This window comes from Barbus barbus (assembly GCF_936440315.1).
Source record: "Barbus barbus genome assembly, chromosome: 2".
Classification (NCBI taxonomy): domain Eukaryota; kingdom Metazoa; phylum Chordata; class Actinopteri; order Cypriniformes; family Cyprinidae; genus Barbus; species Barbus barbus.
In genome coordinates this window covers 32093675-32115565 of record NC_136730.1, presented here as the reverse complement: position 1 = coordinate 32115565, position 21891 = coordinate 32093675, and the positions used below count along the sequence as shown (strand labels likewise).

Sequence of the window (21891 nt, the reverse complement as noted above, 5' to 3'; positions counted from 1 at the left end):
TTACCCCCCCCAAAAACATCTATCAATAAATAAGTAAATTAGAAATAAAGTTACATTGTGAGATATAAACTCACAATTTGGAGTTAAAGTATCAATTATTGGAAATAAAATCACAATTATGAGATGAATTCAAAATTAAATGCAAAAGTGAGATGTATACACATTGCGTTACATTATGAGATTGGAAATATATTTATTTATTTTTTTATTTGTGTTTGTTTGTTTTAATTCTATTCATTTAAATAATTATATTGTTGTTATTATTATCATTATTATTACTACTATTAATAATAATAATATTAATAACAACAACAATAATAATAACAATAATATGTTGTTACACAAGTAAATGACATGCACAACTAAGAGTGTAGCACTTTTATTTACTACAGTATACAGTCAGCTCAGATACTTTGATTATAGAAGAATTTGAATAAGAAATATTTGAGATTATATTGAAAAATCGACTTATGATTTAAGATTTTGGTATCTTGACAAAAATGAACACAATGTAAAAGTGTTGGTCTCTTCTGAAACTAGAAGAAACATTTACATTTATAAGACATGTGAGGTCATTAGGTTTACTGAGGGAAAAAATAAAATAAATAAATAAAAATCAGAGAAGTAAGTTACTTAAACCTTTTCATTTTCTCTGTATTTAATCTCATTACTGTCTTGGAAAAAACATTTGAGATATTAAAGGGATCTAATTTTCTTTCATATCTGAATGTAAGATATTAATTCAGAGGCGACCTGTAAGGTGTGGGCCGAGTCTGATGTAGAGATAGAGAAAGAGACAGGAGTGCAAGAGAGGAAAATAAATACACACATCACTCCACCGCACCTCATTGCACCATGTCTGACATGGTTCTTCTCCTGCTGTTGTTTTACTGTACACTCTGTTGTCCTGGCTCAGTGATGCAGCACCGCTGAAAGCATATGCAGTGCAACGCTGAGGTTACTGAAGCAAACCAGGTCAACAGCGGCCTCAGTCCTCCTGAAGCTCTACCGGCTCATTCTCGCTCATCACGTTAGCTCAGCTAAAGCATTCATGAGCTGACTGCTGTGTTACCTACCCTAATTATATTAGAGGGCGTTATGCTGCCAGTTAGCTGGGAATTTCCAAGGAAAAGCGCTAAAAAGTTACTTTGGATAGCTAAATTATTTTGTTTGCCCATCAGCACGTACGCTACTACTATAGGTCATATGGCTTCAAAAAGTATCTGAACTTTAACTCTAGTTCATCACATTAAACATGAGTATGTCCCTCTGATGTTTGACAAGCATAAAGTTTTGAAATACTTTTGATGTATAAATAGCCTTGTTTTACTTAATTGTAAAGAACATTTTAATAATTTAAAGAACCTTTTTCCACTCTAAAGAACATTTAATGCAATGCAAATTGCAAAGAAAAAAAAGGTTCTCCATGGAACTATCAATGCCAACTTTTTTTCTATCTTTTAAGTGTGTAATTGTCTATATACTTTTTTTTTTGGGGGGGGGGGCACTATATGTGTATAAAAGTGAAGTTGGGTGACAGATGTGATGGCTTGAGTCTAGGTGTCCACAATGTGCAGAGAAATAGAGAAAGTGACAAAGAGAACATTAGATCAGCAGCCTAATGAGTCTACAAGGACACAGCGTTATTGAATCAAATGGATAGCACTAACTGGAAAGAAAAGAACAGTCTCCCTCATATTTATTTTCCCTCAATATTCCAGCCTTTTCAGTGGTGTCTGGTAAAAAAAAAAAATAAAACAACCATCTCTTGTGCAGACGCCTCCTAATGAAAATATAAAACTCGTGAAGTGTCTGTGGACAGAGACAAGTGCTAAATGTGCTAAAGAGGGGTTTTAATCTCACTAAGAGAAAGAGTGTGATGCTGATTAGAAGCTGATTTTAGTTGCAGGAAAAACAGACAGGGACATTCACAGAGGGACAAAACATTCCCGTCGTTGCAAGGGAAAATGGAGAGATTGTCTCAGTATGTGCACTTCATTACTACACAGTATCCAAAAAGCAATATGTCAGCAGGATGTCATGATACAGTAGGTAAACAATACCAATATGATGTACGGCATCTGCTGAGATTGTGATGTGTGAAACAAGTGGACACTTTGCTATCCCATAAGGCTACGGAAGCTGAGGAGCTGTCAGATTTGAAAAGTTGACAAAAAAGTGGGGAAATGTGAGTTGGCAGTGCTTTTGATATTAATAAAGTTGTTCCTTGTGATTAAATTGTATTGGTTTAACAACACCCATATTTTCACAGTTAGTAGACTACCATTTGGGGTTGGTGGATTTTACGAGGGCAAGTAAATTCTGACAGACATATTTTTTTGGGGAGGGTGAACTATCCCTTTAAATATGTTCTTGTTGGCAGTGATTTTGTCATTTCATGCTGTATTCCTCTCCCAGTGTGAACAGCAGCATTTCTTGACATTTACACTTTTTCTTGTGGTTTGTCGAGGCACGTGTTATTGTGTGCATGAACACATGTGGCAGATGCTATTCTGTATATGCTGTATATGTATCGGATAATCTTGTGGATTCAACTGAGATTTTAGACTGTCTCTCTCTCACAGACACACACAGAGCGACTGGACAGAAGGGTCAGAAATTCTGGCTGGCAGTTATGTTTTGGCAAGGCCTCCCATCCGGAAAACAGAGAGCAAAAGAGCAGCCTGTAGTTCGGCGGGCCTCTGAGGGACGAGGCTTAACTTGCAGAAGATGAAAACACATGCACACGCAGAGCGCTAAAAATATAGAAGTACGACTAATGCTTTCACGCGCATGTACGTTCACGCGTGCTAGAAAAGCTAGGCATTAAGCCTTAAACAGCGGGACAAAATACACACACACACCCAAACACATAGATTACAAAATCCTCATATCCCTGTCAATTAGCTGAGCCTCTGGCCCACTTACAGCTTTCCAGAACCCTACCACCAGCCTCACAACAGCAGAGCTCCAACTGCGCCAGGGAATCCACTTTTGTCCACACGTAATTAACTCACAGAATAGCTCTGAGAGCCATATCTTCCGTTCCCCCCTCCCGCCGTTCCCCTGATCTCTCGTTTTCAAACCCTCCGTCGGAGAAGAGTGGATGTTTCTTTTGAGTTATTCAAAAGGACTGGCTGTGGAAAATGGCAGGCATTATACTCCGAGTCCCCGTCGGCAGAAAAGCCCACTATATGGAGTGACAGTTAGCGTGCCACAGAGCCGCATGCGTTTCCGGCTTCTCTGCAGCCCGGTGACATTCACTCTGCCCTGGGCTAGAGACCCGAGTATGGCCCCCTTTGTTTGCTGTCTCCAAAGCCTCGCTTTTCAGGCTCAAAACCGAGTTTTAAAAGTGGTTTGGGGTCACATTTGAAGCCATGGGGGTTTTAGAGAAAATTTGAAAGGAAGAAATACTCTTTTAGGTTTGCATTGCCATAGACATTTAGTTTCTGTATTTTTACCATAGTAAAAAAGTAATATATTTAAAATATATCTATTTCATACTAAGTACAGTTCAAATCTACTAACATACTGTATTTACTGACATATCACTCAAGACTTGCTAATATAAAAATTATAATTAAACTCTTTTGGAGTATAATTAAACTTTTTTGCAATAGTTCCACAATCAAATATACTTCAGTGTATCTTTATTTATATCACTATAACTGACCTTGGGATCAGTTAAGTAAAAGCAATTGCAAATTAAATGCTTAAGAAAAGTGAAGTTCGTTCTGAGAAAAGTTTGACCATTATGCATTTATCATTAGCCCTCAGTTTGATATTTTTATGCAATTCAAAAACATCCCTATGCATTTTTGTTGTATCTATTCAAATATTTTAAAAAAGAGAGAGATGAATGTAAATGGATCAGTGGATTTCAGTCTGACTTATTCACTCCTGTAAGATGTTCATTTAAATGAAACAAGGTGGAGGCAAAGCCATTCTAGCAATGATTGAATTCATCTCAATGCATGTTTGACCTGTGTCTGCCCCATCTAAATGCTCTGAATTATTGCTGCTTCAGAGTGCGTCTTTGAGTGACATCTTAAATGGTCTCCATCTTACCTCTATAATGAGGTGGAAGAGAGACGGAGATTGTGCAAATCACAATTACATGCTGTTATATTACATTAACTGCAGCCTAAAATCATGTTCTGTTCAATTTGCAATGAGATTATTGGACAAAACTGTTCTTAGAAGAGACCCTAAAATAGATGCACAAAAGACAAAATCTAGTTAAGACTAGACCTAAAAAAAGAATGGCTTAAGCTGGGAGAGAACAAACTTATAAGGAAGAAAAAGAACATTGAACAGTAAACTATACTTAATATGCCAACACTTATAAGTTTCACTTGAATGCTTCAGCTCAAAAGCAGAATGGATAACAGACAAAATGATCTAATGTACAAACATCCATCCATCTCTGACATTGAAGACTTTCCAAAGTATCTTCCGTGCTCAGACTAAACCATAACTAGTTTTTCATTGTTGGATTTCAGTGACCATTTTTGTGAAATGTGCTGTATGTGTATAATGTAATGTAGAGTTATGGAGTTAATGGCAGAATAGTAAAACAGAAGCGTAGCCTCCAGTAACAGGCTGTATGGCAGCGGTGTGCAAGGAGCACTAATGAAGTAATCTCACGCATGCTGCTTCTTTTGTTGTTTTTCACTGGAGGAAACAATAGCTGAAGACGGCACAGTAAGCGATAGATGAAAAGCCAATGTATGGCCTTGAGGGGCCTGAGTGTTATGAGAGCCAGGCATTGGAGTTGTGAAGCTGTGGAGATGTGGTAGTGGTCTGAAAGACTGATTGGCATGAAATGTTCTTCAACTGAACACTAACAATCAAAATTGGCTGGACTTGCAGCTCTATGTGCACAGAATACTAGGCTGATGGAAAATGCTAGATGTTGAATCTCTTTAGTTTGATGGAAAGTTATACTCCAGAAGAAAATGAACGTTCTGTCATCATTCAAAACCTGTATGACTTGTTCCCCCCTTTTTATTTCAGGGAACAACACAAGTTTGAAAAATATTCTGGCTAATCTTTTCTGTTTAATAGAAGTAAAGTGCTGGTTAGCTTTTTATTCACTGAAATGTTGGTCTAGTTCTCCTTGGTATGTCAATGAAATCTGAATGACTTATGTCATATTTATTATGATATTTCTGTGGTGTTTTTGCGTTTGTTCTGAATCTTGAAACCTTCAGTCTCCATTCAGGAAAATTACACCCCAAAGCTACTCTTGTTGTTCTAAACACTTATGACATTTTCTTTTGTGGAACATTAAAGGATTAGTTCACTTTTAAAAAAACTTTTGCTGATAATTTACTCACCCCCATGTCATCCAAGATGTCCATGTCTTTCTTTCTTCAGTCGAAAAGAAATTAAGGTTTTTGATGAAAACATTTCTCCATAAAATGGACTTCATTGGGACCCAAACGGTTCAAGGTCCAAATGACAGTTTCAGTGCAGCTTCAAAGGGCTTTAAACGATACCAGACGATGAATAAGGGTCTTATCTAGCGAAACGATCGGTCATTTCAAAAATAAATAAAAAAGTTTAAGTTTTATAAGCACAAATGCTCGCCTTGATCTGTTCTGTGATGCGCGTTCGTGACGTCACGTAATACGCAATTACGTGGAAAAGGTCACGGTTGACTTAGGCGGAAGTACCGAGTCAGTAGGCTTTTTAATATTAAAACACCCAGGATACGCACACGAAATGGGCATTTTAAACGATAAACTGACACAAAGACATTTGGATATGTGTATATGGTCCCCCTTCCGCACATTTGTAAACACTGACTCGGTACTTCCGCCTAAGTCAACCGTGACCTTTTCAACGTCATTGCATTTTTTTAAAAGTGAACTAATCCTTTAACGAGAGAAGAAGCAGTATATGATTATTTTAAGCCAATGAATCAGTTGATCTAGTTCACAAAAGTGCAAATGATTCTTTCACAAGTCTGTTTAAACTACTGTTTATAATCTTCTTTCTTTCTTTCTGCCCATTCATTTTGGACAAGAGCAACCAGCACATTATTCAGAATTTCTCTTTTTGTGTTCCCTGAACAAAAGAAAGTTTTGAAAATACATCAGATTTTCTTTTTCCCGGCCATTTCCTTACAGAGACTTAACACAGTGTTTTAAAGAGATGAGTGTCTGATCACACACTGACGTTTTCCTGACAGCCGTGTATGTGAATAACCTGTTACAGTTCTTAATGCCTCTTTGAACACATTAACTGTCATATAAGATTTATCCAGCCATTTTGTAATCCCTCTCTGAAGTATTAACATTGCGCTGGCATATCGACATCCTGCAGATCGGAGCCTACACACTCATCTTTGTTATTAGTGCTATTGAGGTACCGTTGCTTGACTGAGCGTTCATTGGTGCATGACAGAGCTTTGTGGGGCGAACGTACATCCACACATCTCCCTAGACACTGGGCAGCAATCCAGCCTTACGGTCTCATAAAAGCGCACAGGAAGCAGCACTGAACTCTTCCTGTGGTCTGGTGTCTCAGTTGGACCCAACTAACCCTTACTTGCCCACAATGCAACCATACCGCAGAGACCGCCACTAAAGTTAACAGGAGCTCTTCAGGCGTTATAGTCTGGCCTTGAGGTCAGGAGGACATGTTTGGGGGTTCGCTTGAGGTCAGCGAATGGTCGTAATTGGACAAGGATGCTAAATTGGTTTGTGGCAACTAGTATCCTGAACAGTCTTGAGAGACAGTCTGATGCCATCCTGTTGTGATGGGTGACCGAAGAACGCCATTCATAGCACTCATTCTTTTTTTGTTTTTTTGATTTCCTGGAATTTAAAGGCTTAGCAATTAAGAAAGCTGTGGTTGCTCTTGTATGGATGTGTTTATTTCTTTTCTCACTCTCAATTTTTCTCAATCTGTCAATGAATATCTTTGTATGGTCCACCATAGAAGACATTTTTTGCAAAAATGCCATGTAATCAGTTGATTCTCAGATAACTGCAGCACATTATGCTTTTTTGTCTGACACCTTTCACTAAATTGATTAATCTTACATAGCATTGCACTGTGAAGGAACCGAACAGTGATTCTACCCTATTCTTTCTTTGCAGGAGAAAAAGAACATTAAAAGTAAGCCATGGTTAATCCAAATTTTTGCTCTTCAACAAAAGGCAGCATGCTTTCTTTTTTTAGATTTGCACTCACCCTCTCTTGCTTGTGCCATACCTCACATTTGGTCATTAACCGACCATCTCTAACACTGCAGCTTTGTGCTTTGGCATCAAAGGTTAGGGATTTCAGCATTTTGTGTTTGTGTGCACTTTTAGCTTAGTGAACTTCATATTCAATCTTGTTTGTGCATAGATTTATGGCGCATATGATGGTTATCCGTTTGCTTGTCAAGTGTTTAAAAGTGTAAACAGAATTCTATTTGTTCAGAAGACATTCTGAATAGAAGAGATATGAGATGTTAAGGATACTTGTGGCTTTGTGGCTTTGAATCTAAAATCTCTTCTCCCAGCCTGGGAAAATAAGCAATCATTCAGATGCGTGACAGTTAGAGCCTTTAGAAAATGCTTGTATAATCCTTTTACATTACATACATGTGTTAAAGTTGTAACCCAATAGCATGCCACTTCGCTGCAAATCCTCCAATATGTCGCTCCATAAGTACACTGTAGGTGTTCCCTCAGGCCAAGGAGGGGATTAAACTTCGAAAAAGACACATTGTCTTCTTTTCCGTACAACTATGCTAAAATTTGATAGCTTTTTTAGAGTCAGCCTGTTAGTAGATACATAAAAAAAAAAACATGGTGCATACACAACGCTTGCATAAAAGCACATCAACTACACACAGCCATTAGAGATGGATCCAGGCCATTAGTTTAGAAGTCAGAAGTCATGGAACAATAGAATTGCCCCACGTTTTCAAAGCATGGTCTTCTTTTTAGAGCTCACATTATTTCTTCTTTTGTTTAATTTGTGTTTTAGCTTTAAGTGTTGTTGTTGTTTGTGTATGTACCTTTCCATTTTTGTGTGATGTGGTATGTGTTGACCATGAAGTTTGTTTTAAAAAAAAAATGCGCAAAGCTGATCAAAAACATTTGTCAAACACTTACAATTCCAAAGCAATTTCATGAGACACATACCACAGTTATTATTATTATTTTTTGTCAATATTTCAGTGTTTTATTCAGTTTCTCCAGTTGTTTACAGCCAAACAACATCATTAATGTTCCATCGCTTCTGTTTCCTTCTCTCTGTTTCACCCAGACTCTCGGCCCCTGCCTGACGTAGCTATGACGGGTAAATGCACGCGGGAGTGTGACGAATATGGCCACTCGGATGCCTGCTGGATGCCTGTGCGCACCTCGCCTGAACGTAGGCCCAAGGCCACCCCTCCCAAACTCTCCACCTTCATGACCTCTCCTGGGGGCAGCATTGCCGAACAGCCCAGCAGCCAGGAGACGCTAGCTGTTGCCAACGGGGACCCCTCGCACCTGCTGGGCGACCGTAACCGTAATCTCCTTAACAAGAAGATGGCCTCCTCCTCCTCATCCTACGACACCTTTAGTTCAGCTGGATTTTCCGCCAGCCAGGAAACATCTCGCCCCACCGAGGAGATTCCGCTAGCGCCCACGGGTGAATACAAGCCGACGCAATGCGGAACTCTCACCAGGCGGGAAGTTTACCTGTAATCGACACACGGCGACTGCGAAGGGACGATGACAGTGACTCAGCATGGTCAGAGATGCTGTTAGCAAACCAAACCCTAAAACAAAAGCAACATGGATTTTCCTCGAACTGCTCGCACAACTAGTGCAGCGCTACTTTCAAACTTAAATAGCCGTCTGAGTAAAAATTGTGGAATTACATGTTGTAAATGTGCGTGAAAAGGATGAGACGGAGGAGGGGGGAAGAGGCCGAGGTGGAGAGAAGGGAATGTTGGTGGATCAGTGCTACTTTGCTGCTAGCGTATCGGGCCCCGTAGACTTCCCCAAAGTGCTACCTGGTTTCTGTAGACCTCTTTCTAAACATGCATGCATCATCTAGCCCCTTAAGAGTGTGTTCCCCTTGAGACAGACCTGGACTATACCTTTTTGTCTTTGTTTTTATTACTGATCGTGAACCGATGAGACTGGTTCTGTCTTTTAATCCGTTTTTATTTTTGGGGGGGGCGGGAGTGTTTTTATGTGGATGTATTATGTCCATATGCAATCAGTCGAAGTACTGAACTGTCCGGACAACCAATCACATTAACAAAGAAGAAAAAACGAGACAGGCTAATGACGGACGAATATCATCGTACGACGATCGGTGATGGTATAACGACATGATGTTGGAGCGCTTCGTACGTCGTCATTGACTTTAGCCTTTTACAAAGGTTTGTAGATACTCAAATGGCGCAAGTGAACGGCGTATGCGCTGACAAACTTACAGTGCGAGAAGCAAGTTTACCTGTGTGCCTATCCACTTTATGTACACGTGAAGGAACACAAGCATACACAGATCCACTAATGCACGTTTTTTTGTCATGTGGGTGAAGTATTGTACACATATATATATATATATATATATATATATATATATATATATATATATATATATATAATCTGTGAACATACTCTGGACACACACATCGAAATCACGGGCGACCTGTTTTCATCCCGCTCACATGCACCTCTGTTAGTGGAGGGAGGTTCTTTACATTGCAGAGCTTGTCAGTTATTTGCCTGAATGCCATGAGTTTGTGTAATTGTGGTTCATCCCTCTCTAGATGTGTGAAACTATGCTGAAGTTTTTGTGGTCTCAAGATGGCCTCCTGGCGCACACACTTGCAAAGACACACACAATTGATCCGCACTTTGTACATACACATAATTATCCCATAAAGCCACAGGAACACTATTTGGATATGCTGCTGGAGTGAATTCGTTTAATAATATCGCCCTGCTGAAGAGCTTGGGCTGGCCCTGTGTAACATTCCTAGTATGAATGTTAAATAGAGCAATAAACTCATTCAACAGATTCACTCTCAATCTCATACACTTCAGAAGAGTAATCAAGGATGAGAACTCGTGTCCCTCGTGTTGCAGTCAGAGCGAACCGACTACTTGTACAATCACATTCAAAGTTCGGCTACTACAGGCACGATAGGAGCGATTACAATGCGACACATGATGCCGCTGTACAACCAAAGTATCGGGAACAACATGACGTGATGTCTCAAAGAACTGGGACAGGAAAGCTCCTTTTTAGGTCACATGTTGCTTTAATTACCTTCACATATGTTTCAGTGCAATGTGGGGAAACCACGTGCGCACTTCTACATGCATCACGGGCCTATCCCAAATTATTTGCAAGAGGAGGAGTATACCTAGGAGGCATCGTGCTTTTAAAAAAGGAGGTAAATTATTCAGATGCAATTGATTTTTTGTTTTGTTTTGTATGTTAATGGTTCCTTGAGTTTGAACGGACTGCCTTTTTTTGCAGCTTCCAGATCTGTAGTCTGTATGTACTACTCGTGTTTAAAAGAAGTGCTCTGATGCTTACAAACTGTATACATAGATATGTACTTTTTATTGCACGTTTAAAGGGAATCTACACTTACTATGAAGAAGAAAAAAAAAAAAGTGTACAAATATCATACCCTGTGAACATAGAAGTCCACTGCTTGCGTTTGTTACGAACAGACACTAGACATTGTAGTATGACTATGTATATTGATTTGACGAAGATGAAAAAGAATCATACACATTCGTGATTCACTGATTTATTTTGCAACATATCATCCGTTGCTTATTTATCTGATTTATTTATAATTTTGTTTTATAGCAAATGTACTTTTATCCATTGGTTCTGTAATGTTTATATTCTTTTCACAGAAAAGTACCTTTCATTATGTAGAAAATGAGTTGTGAAACTTGATTCCAAAACAATTCAGAGTCTCACGTACCTCACAACTCTCCATTCTATTTGTTTTTCAAATATACGCTCATAATGATGCCCTCTTCAGATATCATCAGTCATATCTTTCCCTTTCCTTCCCAGTGCCACTTTGTATATGTAGTGCTTCTGTAAAAAGCAAAGGAAAAAAAAAAAAATCAAAACAAAACTATAGAGTGAATGCAAAATATGCAACTGTGCCTTTTTATACCTTTATTGGTATGACTCGTTGGTTTTAACCAGTATGAAACCAATTGTACTGAGATGCTTTCTAAAAGTGGAGGAAGAGTACTTTATGTTAAAACTACAGTTCTGGCAATTTTACTATGATAGACTTTCAAATAACAAAAGCTTTTATCTTGTGGCTTCTTTAAGTAAGCTCAGTCAAACTTTGTCAAGTATATTGATGAGTACCAACTGTACATGTCATAGGTGATACCCTGGTATATCCATCCATTTCAAAGTTAGCATGGTCACACGTCCAAACTGCAAGGATAACTTTAGTCACGAAAGCGACAGTTCGGAAAGGCTCAGTAACGATATGATGCTGGGATGGCGCCACAGCAAAAAAAGAGAAAACGCTGTGTCCTTTAGGGAGGAAGCAAGAGCGCTTTGAGACATTCTGCCGTTTCCGTGATATGAGAAGGCAGAAGAAACACAAAGCTCCAAAGGTTTGTGAATGGGACACACACCTCAGAGGACTATAGAGTGTATATATATATATATATATATATATATATATATATATACATATACAGTGGTGTGAAAAAGTGTTGGCCCCCTTCCTGATTTTTTTATTTTTTTTGCAGGTTTGTCACATTTTAATGTTTCAGATCATCAAACAAATTTAAATATTAATCAAAGATAACACAAGTAAACACAACATGCAGTTTTTGAATGAAGTTTTTTATTATGAAGGGAAAACAAAATCAAAACCCACATGGCCCTGTGTGAAAAAGTGCTTGCCCCCTAAACCTAATAACTGTTTGGGCCACCCTTAGAAGCAACAACTGCAATCAAGCGTTTGTGATTTCTTGCAATGAGTCTGTTACAGCGCTGTGGAGGAATTTTGGCCCACTCATCTTGGCAGAATTGTTGTAATTCAGCCACATTGGAGGGTTTTCGAGCATGAACCGCCTTTTTAAGGTCATGCCACAGCATCTCAATAGGATTCAGGTCAGGACTTTGACTAGGCCACTCCAAAGTCTTCATTTTGTTTTTCTTCAGCCATTCAGAGGTGGATTTGCAGGTGTGTTTTGGATCATTGTCCTGCTGCAGAACCCAAGTTCGCTCCAGCTTTAGGTCACAAACAGATGGCCGGACATTGTCCTTCAGGATTTGTTGGTAGACTGCTGAATTCATGGTTCCATTTATCACAGCAAGTCTTCCAGGTCCTGAAGCAGCAAAACAGCCGCAGACCATCACACTACCACCACCATATTTTACTCTTGGTATGATGTCCTTTTTCTGAAATGCTATGTTACATTTACGCAAGATGTAATGAGACATACACCCTCCATAAAGTTCAAACACTTTTTGTAAAAAACACTTTTTCACACAGGGCCATGTGGGTTTGGATTTGTTTTTCCTTCATAAAGAAACCCCTTCATTTAAAAACTGCATGTTGTGTTTACTTGTGTTATCTTTGATTAATATTTAAATTTGTTTGATGATCTGAAACATTAAAGTGTGACAAACATGCAAAAAAACAGGAAGGGGACCAACACTTTTTCACACCACTGTATATATATATATATATATATATATATATATATCAGCTGATTAGATACAGTAGGACTATATGGCAGGTACTATATCTAAAAAAAAAAAAGAGACTGAGATTGACACCATCTACTGTACATGCCTGGAAAACGTCTGCACCTTAATTCTTAAAAGACATTTGACTTTGTTGTTGACGTGCTGAAATCGCTTTTGTTTAATCGTCGTTTGCACTCTGAGGTGTGCGTTCCTTAAGCTTTCAACTTAGAAGATATAAGACTTAAGTTGTAGCACTTAGGTCATAGGACACATCACAGGTTATGACAAAAAAAAATTGTAATTTTAATCATACTCTATTTGTCCTTTGACTTGGATGTTGATGTAGAATTGAGGATCGATTTTAATCATTGTTTTATTAGGAGTCACTATGCACGCAGCTTAGCTGAACATGGCAAATGTACTGAGCGCAAGCCCACCTCTATTTATGATCTATTTTACATATTTTTTGCTTTTGTACAGGTATTTCTGTAAATAAATTGCTTGTCATTTTTGTCTCTGCAGAAATTAAAATATACCATGATACAACAGTGGCTGGATTTGTTATTTTAAATGTCTTTGAGGATATTACACAAATGACAGTCATTTAATTTGGCAAATTATACAGTGAATACTTAATGTAACAAACAAACAATCAAATGAATAAATAAATGCACTTTTTTGTTTGTAGTTTTTTCTGCTGTTTAGCAAATGCCAGCCAGTAATACATTTTACATGAATCACAAGTCATAGAATGCAGTTGTGTAGCCAACACAGGCTGGCAACCAACACACCTATAAATGAAGCCTTTTATTTTGCTAAGTCGTGATGTTAAACACAGGCTTCTTTGCTTGACAGCATCCAGTAGAGTTTAGAAATGATTAGAGAGCAGATACTATTTTCCATTTTCCCAATGCTGTTAAAACTTTCATTGAGTGTCAATCATCAATCAGAGATAATCATAGCACAGTTTAGTTGTAATGAATTCCTAAACAGAATCAGACTCAGCACATAGTGTCTCGACTCTGATATAGAACAACGCTCAAAGCCACAGTTCACACTTATAATCAGTGCTTCTGACTCAAAAGATCCAGTAAAATATGTATAATATATTTTTTTTACATGATCACACTACAGTGTAATTAATGTACCAAAATAAAACTCTTAAATTTTCTAATCAAATTGGTTGATTAGAATGTGTCCAAAGATTTTACAACAACTGCTTTGTTTAGATTATTATGTACTTACATTTACATTTACATTTAGTAATTTAGCAGACACTTTTATCCAAAGCGACTTACAAATGAGAACAATAGAAGCAATCAAAACCAACAAAATAGCAACAACATGCAAGTGAAATGACAAGTCTCGGTTAGTCTAATGCAGTACACGTAGCAAGTGTTTTTGTGTTGTTGTTTTTTTGTTTTTGTTTTTATAAAGAAAACAAGTAGATACAATAGTGTTAGAGGGTCAGATGGATACAAAAAAAGACTAATAAATAGAAAGAAGACAGATAAAACAGAATTAGAATAGAGAGTGCTAGAGTTAGAGGGTCAAATAAAGATGGAAGAGATGTGTTTTTAGCCGTTTCTTGATGGCTAAGGACTCTGCTGCTCAGATTGAGTTGGGAGATGGGAACACTTAATGAAAAAGTTCTTGAAAGTGACTTTGTGCCTCTTTGGGATGGTACAATAATGCATCGTTCACTTGCAGAACACAAGCTTCTAGAGGGCGCATAGGTCTGAAGTAGTGAATTTAGGTAAAAGGGTGCAGAGCCAGTGGTGGTTTTGGAGGCAAACATTAATGCCTTGAATTTTATTCGAGCAGTTATTGGTAGCCAGTGCAAATTGATGAACAGAGGTGTGACGTGCGTTTTTTTGGCTCATTAAAGATTAATCTTGCAACGGCATTTTGGATTAATTGTAGAGGTTTGATGGAACTGGCTGGAAGACCTGCCAACAGAGCATTGCAATAGTCCAGTCTGGACAGAACAAGAGGTTGAACAAGGAGTTGTGTTGCATGTTCTGAAAGAAAGGGCCTGATCTTCCTAATGTTGTATAAAGCAAATCTGCAGGACCGGGCAATTATAGCAATGTGGTCTGAGAAATTCAGCTTATCATCAATTACAACTCCAAGGTAATGGCATGGTAATGGTAATGTACTTATCTGGTATACAGCGATAATTATCTGGTACAATTTAGTTCCACTTCCACTTCCACTTTTGAAAAAGTGGGCCAAATGTGGAAAATGAAGATGAACCTAAATGTCACAATGAATTTGAGTGTAATTGTGCTTTTGCGTTATTCCTGAAATGCATTCAAATAAATTGTTTATTCATTACATATACATACACATATACATATATCAGGATCAGGAGTACATGTAAACATTCAACTTCGATAAAAGAGACCAGACAATGGGGAGAGATTAGATGGGTGCTTAACTAGTGATGCTGATGAGTGAAATTGATGGAGTGCAGGTGTGGCTGGTTAGTAATCGGATTGGAATGTGCACTGTGATTGGGGGATTTCTTAGCTAGCCAAACTCTGTCACACTGCCCAACTCACTGTAGAACTAATTATGCATCTCGACTCTACTGTTTCCACCAAAACTGTTCTTTTGGGAGCTCCACAGGGTCAGTATTCATGGTTGGGCTGCTATAGCTAAGAATTTGGTCACTTGTGCCAATGCCAAATGTTGGTTTTAATGGTGCCAGCAGTGAAAATTATGTGAAGCATGTATTGTTTTCTTATGAGTCCACCTTCACTGTTTTTCCCACATCCATGGGAGTTACAATCTGGAGAAGCCCCAAACAGGCTTACCACCTGGACTGTTGCATGCCTAAAGAGAAGCATGGGGGTGGATCTGTGATGGGTTGGGCTGCAATATCATGCCATTAACTACTGTGCTTGATGGGTCACATGCCAATGACTACTGAACCATTCGGGAGGACCATGTGCACCTAGTGGTTCAAACATTGTACCCTGAAAGTGGTGCCATGTATAAAGATGGCAATGCACCAATACACACATCAAGAACAGTGAGTAGTTTGCTGAACATGAAAGTAAAGTCGAACCTCTCCATGGCCTGCACAATCACCAGATTTAAATATCACTGAGATATTTTAAAGTAAAAAGTAAAGTCGTGACGTATTGTCAAGTATGGTGACCCATACTCGAAATTGGTGCTCTGCGTTTAACCCATCCAAGTGCACACACACAGCAGTGAGTAGTGAACAAATGCACACACACACACACACCGTGAACACACACCCGGAGCAGTGGGCAGCCATGCTGCGGTGCCCGGGGAGCAATTGGGGGTTCGGTGCCTTGCTCAAGGGCACCTCAGTCGTGGTATTGAGGGTGGAGAGAGCGCTGTACATTCACTCCCCCCACCTACAATCCCTGCCGGCCGGGGACTCGAACCCGCAACCTTTCGATTACGAGTCCGACTCTCTAACCATTAGGCCACGACTTCCCCCTTTTGTGGTATTTTAAAGGAACAAGTCAGGAAACATTTCCTCCACCAGCATCACATAGTGATTTGGCCACTGTTCCGAAAGAGGAATGGCTCAAAATCCCTCTGGCCACGTTGCAGGGTTTGTATCTGCCATTACCAAAACAAATTGATGCTATATTGGCTGCAAAAAGAGGCCCTACACCATACTAATAAAATACTGTGGTCTAAAACCAGGTGTTACAGTTATGAATGCCATGAATGTTCAATGGACTGCAATAAATTACTCATTCAGTGCCTATGAAAAAAGAGAATGAGGTATTTTATTCAGAAAATATATTATTCAATAGCAAAACAATGTGCCATTTCCAAAAAAAGCCTTATAAGTAGAATTGCAGTCGTATACATTTTGAACAGCTGTGAATAACAGGAATTATTTTTGTCTCTGTGATTAGTTACACAAGGACATGGGTAACACAACCCTTGAGATTTGTTTAAAAAAATGCATTATTTACCCTGTGCCCTAGAGACTTTGCTGACTTCTACTTTTGCAGAAGGGTGCCTAAACTCCCCAGAGTTCACTGCTGTTCCCTGCTCAGCCTCATAAAGTCCCTCAGCCGGTGTGATGGATGGAGCACTCACAGAGGACTGACCCTTGATCAGCGGCTCTCAGCTGCTGACCCTCGAGGTATGAGAGCACGGCTATTACACCCTCAAAACTCTCTAACTTCTTTTGGACTCAATAATATAAACTTGTCCCTAACCTTTTTGACCATGATTTATACAATGCTCCAAATACAGACTTCCTGGGTGTAAAAACAACAAATAATAGTTAAACAAATGTGAAGACTTGCACCAACAGGCCTACAATCAACTTCTGTACAGCATTACGTAATTATGTTCATAAAACGGGGGTCATGGAAGGACACCTAATCCGGAATGAGAGCAAACTATGTAACAATGTTCGTCCCCCATCTCTATAGCACATAATGCATCTCCATCTAGATCAGATGTTAGGGTGTGGTAAAGGGGAGAAATGGAAAGAAATGGAGATCCAGATAGAGCGAGAGAGAGAGTCGATACTCAGCAAGGGTAATTAATAATGTCATTGATCAGGGCTCACTGCTGTTCTGCTCAAGATGGTGTTTTGAAATGAATTTCCCTGTCATATTTAACCCTGCCTTTGTCAGCCACTGATTGAGAATTATATGAACCACTGAGGCAATGCCAAAACATATGGGCACAGCCCATACTCTGTCAATGCAGAGTTATGTTTACCTGATTTATGATTTTCTAATATTTTCCTCTATATAACAGGAAATTCAATCAAAGGCTGTTAGCACTTTATACAATTGATTTTTGGTATTTGTGTGGCCTATTTATTTATTTTTTCTCCTTTAGTATGAAGTGAAAGAATTAAATCAGCATTTCAAGTGCTGTGGAAGTGAAGAACTAAATGATGAGTTAAAAAAGGCCTGCAATAACTTTGAATTAAATTGAAAGTTGAAATTTTAAAGATTTTTGTTATATCTTTGTTATATTGTTATTATATATACAACATATAATGTAAAGTTCTATAAAAATTAAAGTGATTTGACTTGAACAGCATGACTGCAAATGTGAGTTCAATAAACAAGTTAATACTGACTAATTTACTAATTAGACAATTATTTCCACTAAGCCAAAGAAAATAGTTACAAACAGTGAAAAGTCAAAACCAGATTGTATTGCTGCATGACTCCCAGAAACACACAGTAGTGTCATTCCTGAATGAACCAGCATCGCTTGAGTGAATGATTCAATGACTCATTTATTAACACGGTCACATGTCGCCATCTAGTGGTGGCAGAAGAGTGACTGAAAAAAACAAATCCAGGCTCACTAAAAGAAAGACTTCTTGCATTTGCAATGCCATATCAGGTGAGCAACTGAGCAAGTTTACTATGTCATAAAAGCCACACATATGGAGCTGGTTATGTGATTCTAATGTATGTATATACAATTAATACATTGTAATTGGTGTGAAAATGACTAAATGCTGTTTTTGTTTTATTACTAATAGTGATTCAGATGGAACCTTCTGTGAATTGTATGTACAGGGATGTCTTTGGGGGAAAAAAGCACCCACCCCCCCCCAAATGTTCCTATGTAATAATAAATAAATAAATATACACCACTAACATAGACAAGCAGATTGATACAAAGTGAAAAGTCTCAATGCTCATGGAACCCCCAGCCCAAATGGATGACTCTGTGGATGGTAATCCAAAGGATTTGCAAAGAGCTAAATTTGATCACTTCCAGACAGTTTGAGTTCTCGGAACCGATGGCAGACTAATATTGGCCAATTCAACCTTTCTCTTCTAGCATTGGCCATATTTCTTCCTTTTTTCATGTCACGTTGTTAAGAACTGCCAGTGTGATCCATTGAGGTGGAGCTCTGGGCCTCAGCACTCATGTCCATAATCTGTCCCTTCCCTCACTATCCCATTAATCACTTTATATTTTGACAGACTGAACTAAAACCCTGTGATTTAACCACATGAGAGTGTGGGTATTTGTAAATGTGATGGAACAGTGACAGGAAACAGGCACATCTATTGTCTGCTCTGGATCAAGTAGGTCAGCACTTATTCCAGACTATGGTCAAAGTGCACCATTCCTGCTCTGATAGATTAGCAGTCAAGGCACGAGAGACAGAGAGTTTAAGAGACTCTCTATTGACATGCTGCCCACATACAGATTCTCTGCTGAACTATGTTAACAAACAGGAACAGTTTGTTTATTAGTGTACTGTATTTTTGTCTATTGTATAATTTCCCACTGTATGGGAAATAAACAATAACTGCACTCAAAAATTATTTTTTTAATTTGTAAAATTAAAAGTTACTCATTCCATTTGTGTTACATGAGTAATTTCCAATGGCTATAACTGGATGTGAAGAAATCCAAACCCAAACAGATACAGAAACGTTAGAAATAGATTTGAGACTTACTGCATCCTTTAAGCAAAATAGTTAGCTAAATTAGCTCCTTCCTTTCTTCCTTAGATAAGAAGTTTAGTTAGTTTGTTAATTAGATATATACACACTCTACAATTAAATGATATTCAACTATTAAAAACACACAACAATCAATAATTTTAACATAATTCATTGACATTTAATGATATAAAAAAATATAAAAATTTTAATTAGCAACAGCATGACATCATATGGTACCCTTCTAAAGCATGGACAGAAGACAATACATTTTCTCAAAGTTATTGCATCAAAAATGATACTACACAATTTAATAGCATTTTTCCGTGAACTAAGGGAGTTATATACATGTTTCCATAATGATACACTAACATTTGGACCAGAAAACTACCAGACTGAGTGACAGTTTAGGTTACAATTTAGGTTATATTTTGCAATCTGTACTTTAAAATGTTAAATTTTAAATGAATATTTATACATTTTATATGTAATGTGTTACATTATTTATATTTTGAACTAGATTTTTTTTTATATTTTATTTCTACAAAATTAAATGTTAAAAAAGACACATATGGATAGTTAACCTCATAAAATATTAACAAATAAATAAATAAAACAGCTATATAGACACACACACTGTTAAATATAAGATTATTTGATTCTGTTGTGGCAGTGTCAAAGCATCCAACTCACCATTTGCTGCAACACATTGGGAAAGTAGAACTTCCTAACAAGGCCTTGTTTCAGCACCTTGCTGGTGGGCATTTACTCACAGTTTGGGCAGCAGGGGATCAAATGCGATTGGCCACATTAAGTGTTTAGTCAAGGTTTGGAGAATGATTTGAATTCCACAGTCTACATAAGTGATATACACAGCCTGACCTTGCTGGCAATCTTAAGATAGAATTCAAAATCTCTCTCTCTCTCTCTCTCTCTTTCGCTTTCTAGTGTGTCTATGTGGGGAAAATATGATGAATTCGGTCCACAGTTTGATCCCAAGCTGCATCTGAGCTTAAGAGACTTGAGAGCATGCCTGAATCTCAAGATGGGAACGTGTTTGGACTCTACCATACAGCATATTAACACACACTCCTTTCCTCAGACACACACAGGCGCATGACTCCATCACGATCACCAATTCTTTATCTCGACACAGCGTAACACATTTATTTCCCTTAACCAGCAAGATTTCTATGCACACACACTCATACCGACATGGTGGAAGAAGCTGTTTTTCTTCATTCAGTAGATGCTCTGAGCCCTGCCGTCCTCAGCCGGTGCAAGAAGCAACAATAAATACTGACTCCAGTTAAATAAGCATGTGAAATAACAGTGCTCAAACAAGGCCTGTGAATGTTTCAAAAACATCCCCTCTCACATCTGAAGGCATCTCTATAAAGCGTGCAAATGTATGGCCGTGTAAAACGGTTATGAATAATGCAGTGCGTGTGTGGTGATGGGCTGCAGAGATGAATGGTCTTGGGGGAACAGGGCTTAGACTGACTGCCTCTTATCACTTTATCCCCTTAATTACACCATGGGATCCGATATAGGGATCAATTAATTCAAGTGGCTCTGGATTTGGCTGATTTGGGATTTCAGAGAGCCATAAAGCTGATAATATGAGCGCTCTCGATTCCCAGAAGGGATGTGGAAAGTGAACAGATGCGAGCAGCAGACACAAACACACATATGCACATACAGACGCACACTGAGAAACAAACAACATACTGAGTGGTGAACTTTGTGGGCTGTGCATCCACATGATAACTCTTGATCTTAAGTAGACTCTCAAAATTGCTATCAGCAATATTATGCCAAATTAAAAATGCACAGTACTGTATATCTAGGCAGTCATCATCACAAACAGGGAAGACCAAATAGCATTTAGAAAGTCTGTAATGATCTATATATTAGACTAAGAGCCAGATTTACTAACAGCTAGCACCAGTGCTCTTTAGGAGTTAAAAACTACTGTCAGGATTTACTAAAGGCATACATTGATGGCATACAGTGATGAAAAGGTGTGGAGAGTTATTTTTGCCACTAACCTTAATTGCATGTGCATTTACAGGAGTTTCCTTTCCAGAATCAAAATTTATGGGAGAAGACTTATCAAGCAAAGTGATTTATTAAAGTATTTGCACCAAAAAAAGCATGACCTGTAATTATACCTGCATCTTATTATCATTGTCTCTGCTTGTTTGCAACCTTTGTTTGAGACTCTATGCTAATTTGTTTTGCATTTGCGTTAATTATTACGCAAATGATCTGAATGCATCATCTGAATGCGTTTTTTTTCTGCACATTGTCAGTAGATCACAGGTGTGGTCATATTTAACGTTGTTCTGAAAATCTTTAGTAGGCAAAACCATTCATTGCAATAGGAATCTACACAATAAAGAACTTTGCATGTTGGTAAACGTTTCCTCACACAGATTTTGCAAGGAGTTCCGGTTAGTAATGTGATTTTGCAGTGCTGACCACAAGCTGCATGGTTTAAAAGTGCCTTCTCTGTGAATTGTTCTTCATACATAATACACTATTGACAATAGACAATGGACCTTTTTTACATAAATTGTGACCACAACTTTAGGTGAAATTTCAACAAACAAGGTCTGTTGTCCATTGTCAATAGTGTAGTGATGTATGAAGCTCTTTCAAAAGAAACAACTTTCAAAAGATTTTATTAGTAAAGATGGCAAATTTGCATCTACAAAGTTGAATAAACTTGAATCTAGTAGGGAAATGTTCA

At 38.2% G+C, this 21891-nt stretch overlaps 1 protein-coding gene across 2 annotated transcripts in view; it reads left to right on the top strand.

Annotated features, from left to right (window-relative positions):
- The window catches only part of pcdh7b (protocadherin 7b), a 121768-nt gene extending 108579 nt beyond the window's left edge, over window positions 1-13189 (top strand). Inside the window, exon 3 of one of the 2 annotated variants that reach the window (XM_079440102.1) lies at window positions 8272-13189. In XM_079440102.1, the coding sequence (XP_079296228.1) occupies window positions 8272-8696 (425 nt within the window). In that variant the 3' untranslated portion in view covers window positions 8697-13189. The remainder of the gene's footprint in view (window positions 1-8271) is intronic. The other variant, XM_079440104.1, reaches the window with a different exon arrangement.
- Window positions 13190-21891: the final 8702 nt, after the last annotated feature.